At 64.5% G+C, this 2,008-nt stretch overlaps 1 protein-coding gene across 1 annotated transcript in view; it reads right to left on the bottom strand.

The window, feature by feature from the left end:
* The window catches only part of H696_02129 (hypothetical protein), a gene marked incomplete at both ends in the record, with an annotated part of 3,714 nt that extends 1,738 nt beyond the window's left edge, over positions 1 to 1,976 (bottom strand). The window contains 6 exons of the mRNA XM_009496025.1: positions 22 to 197; positions 383 to 519; positions 675 to 802; positions 878 to 1,163; positions 1,270 to 1,565; positions 1,803 to 1,976. Coding sequence (XP_009494300.1) covers positions 22 to 197; positions 383 to 519; positions 675 to 802; positions 878 to 1,163; positions 1,270 to 1,565; positions 1,803 to 1,976 — 1,197 coding nt within the window. The remainder of the gene's footprint in view (positions 1 to 21; positions 198 to 382; positions 520 to 674; positions 803 to 877; positions 1,164 to 1,269; positions 1,566 to 1,802) is intronic.
* Positions 1,977 to 2,008: the final 32 nt, after the last annotated feature.

Raw genomic sequence — 2,008 nt, 5'->3', positions numbered from 1 at the left:
GGGGAGAGCTGGAGGACGCACGGTCACGAAAACGTGGCTGGTGTTTGGCGAGTGCAAGATCAACTCCATGATGGACAGAGGCGGAGTCTTGACTGGCAGGACCAGCTCCGACCAGAGGACCAGCAGCGAGAGGCAGACAAAGACCAGGGAAATGATCTTCATGACGATGGTCTCCGCGCGGCAATACCAGTACCACTCTGTGGGTGATGGGAGGGAGCGTCAGAGGGGCGGGAGCTCATGGAGCAAATCGTGCGGGCAATGCAGACGGGAGTGTATGTGGGAAGCAGAGAGAGCGAGAGAGCGAGAGAGAGAGAGAGAGGAAGAGAGAGAGAGGAAGAGAGAGGAAGAGAGAGGAAGAGAGAGGAAGAGAGAGAGAACGCACTGAGCTGCTGCTTCTGCCGAGCATACTTGGAGATGTCAGTGCGCTTCCAGGGCTCGGTGAAGAGGCCATTTGGGCTGTTCTTGCAGAGCTCGATGTCCATGAGATGGAAGGCCTCACGAAGGTGGCGCTCCCACTCGCTGCAACGCCAAGGAGAGGAGGAGGGGGGAGAGAGAGAGAGAGGGCGGCAGAAAGACCGGACCACAAGTCAGCGAGGACGAAATGCCAGAGGTGAGGGAGGGGGGGGGGGGGGGGGGGGGCGGGGGGGGGGGGGCGGGGGCAATGAGGAGCGCACTTGCGGCAGCGATCGCGCGCCTGGCTGATGCACAGGAGGCTCCCGTGGAGATCCATCAGCGAGTCGATGTCAAAGTCGTAGGGATTGACGGTGTTGTACTCGACGACAGCCATGTAGTCGATCGGGCACTGGACATGCCTGGGTTAGGGGGCCATGCGCGCGTGCGGGGAGGAGGGTAAAGGGGGCGACAGAAGAAAACCCACCTTTCCGACGATGATGTTAACCTTGGGACGGAGCGGGTCGCGCGGGCCGATGGCCAGGTCCAGGCCCTTGACCGTGGCCAGGAGGTCGGCCAATTCGCGCTCGGCCTTGACATAGTCCTGGTAGCGGGATTCGGTGTAGAACTCCAAATAGTGCATGCGCCGGATGCGGTTGCTGTTGCGCCAAAGGGTCCGTGGCAGCTCAACAAAGCCGTACCCCATGAAGCCGACGATCATCACCAGACCGTAGATGTTGGCCAGGGCGATGATCAAGTCAAAGAGGTCGGCACTGCGGGCCAACGGCCGGGGGAGGATAGGGGGGGGGGGGAGAGAGAGGGGGTGTCAGCTTGGGGCGCGGGGCGCGGGGCGCGGGGCGCGGGGGCGAGGGGACGCACAAGCCCAGCTTCTGCGTGGACAGGATGATGATCAGCCCGACCAGACCGGCGGCGCCCATGAGCGAGTAGAGGATGAGGTTGGTACGCAGGGCGATCCAGGCCTTTTGCAGGTAGGTGAAGCCCCCGGCATTGACAAAGGCCTGGTGGAAGGGGCAGATGGACCAGGTCAATGTGAACGCCGACCAGTAGAGGGTCCGCCAGTAGTAGGTCATGGCATCGAAATCCATGTAGATGATGGGCTCCTGGCAGAGCTCCCCGGAGAGGGCGGCCTCGGCCAGGCACTCACGGTAGCGGCCCTGGTGGTGGTGAGGGGGGGGGACGGGGGACGGGGGACGGGGCGGGGCAGGGGGAGACGTTGGAGGTGATGGCGGCGGGAGCGGCGCACAGGGGCACGCGTCAGCGTGAGGATCATGCTTCGGGGGGGGGGGGCGGGCGGAGGGCATGGCAGCGGCGAGGTGACGACCACGGCGGAGGTGGCGCAGCCACGGAGGGGGGCAGCAAAAATGGCAGCCCCCGGCGCGGGGAGGACGCACAGACAGGATATCCACGGGCAGGGAGCCGATGACGGAGAAGGCGGCGAACCAGCCGATGAAGGCGAAAAGGTAGACAAACCACTCGGTCTTCAGGCGCTGGCCATACCACCAAAGAAGGCGGCCGACCAGGGCCGCCGCCACGACCAGCTCGAGAATGAAGAGCGCGACGGACATGGGGGCGGAGGGGGGGAGGGGGCAGGGGCAGA

This window comes from Fonticula alba, assembly GCF_000388065.1.
Source record: "Fonticula alba strain ATCC 38817 unplaced genomic scaffold supercont2.3, whole genome shotgun sequence".
NCBI classification, from domain to species: domain Eukaryota; order Rotosphaerida; family Fonticulaceae; genus Fonticula; species Fonticula alba.
The sequence above is the reverse complement of the archived record's forward strand: the minus strand, read 5'-3'. Positions and strand labels throughout refer to the sequence as shown.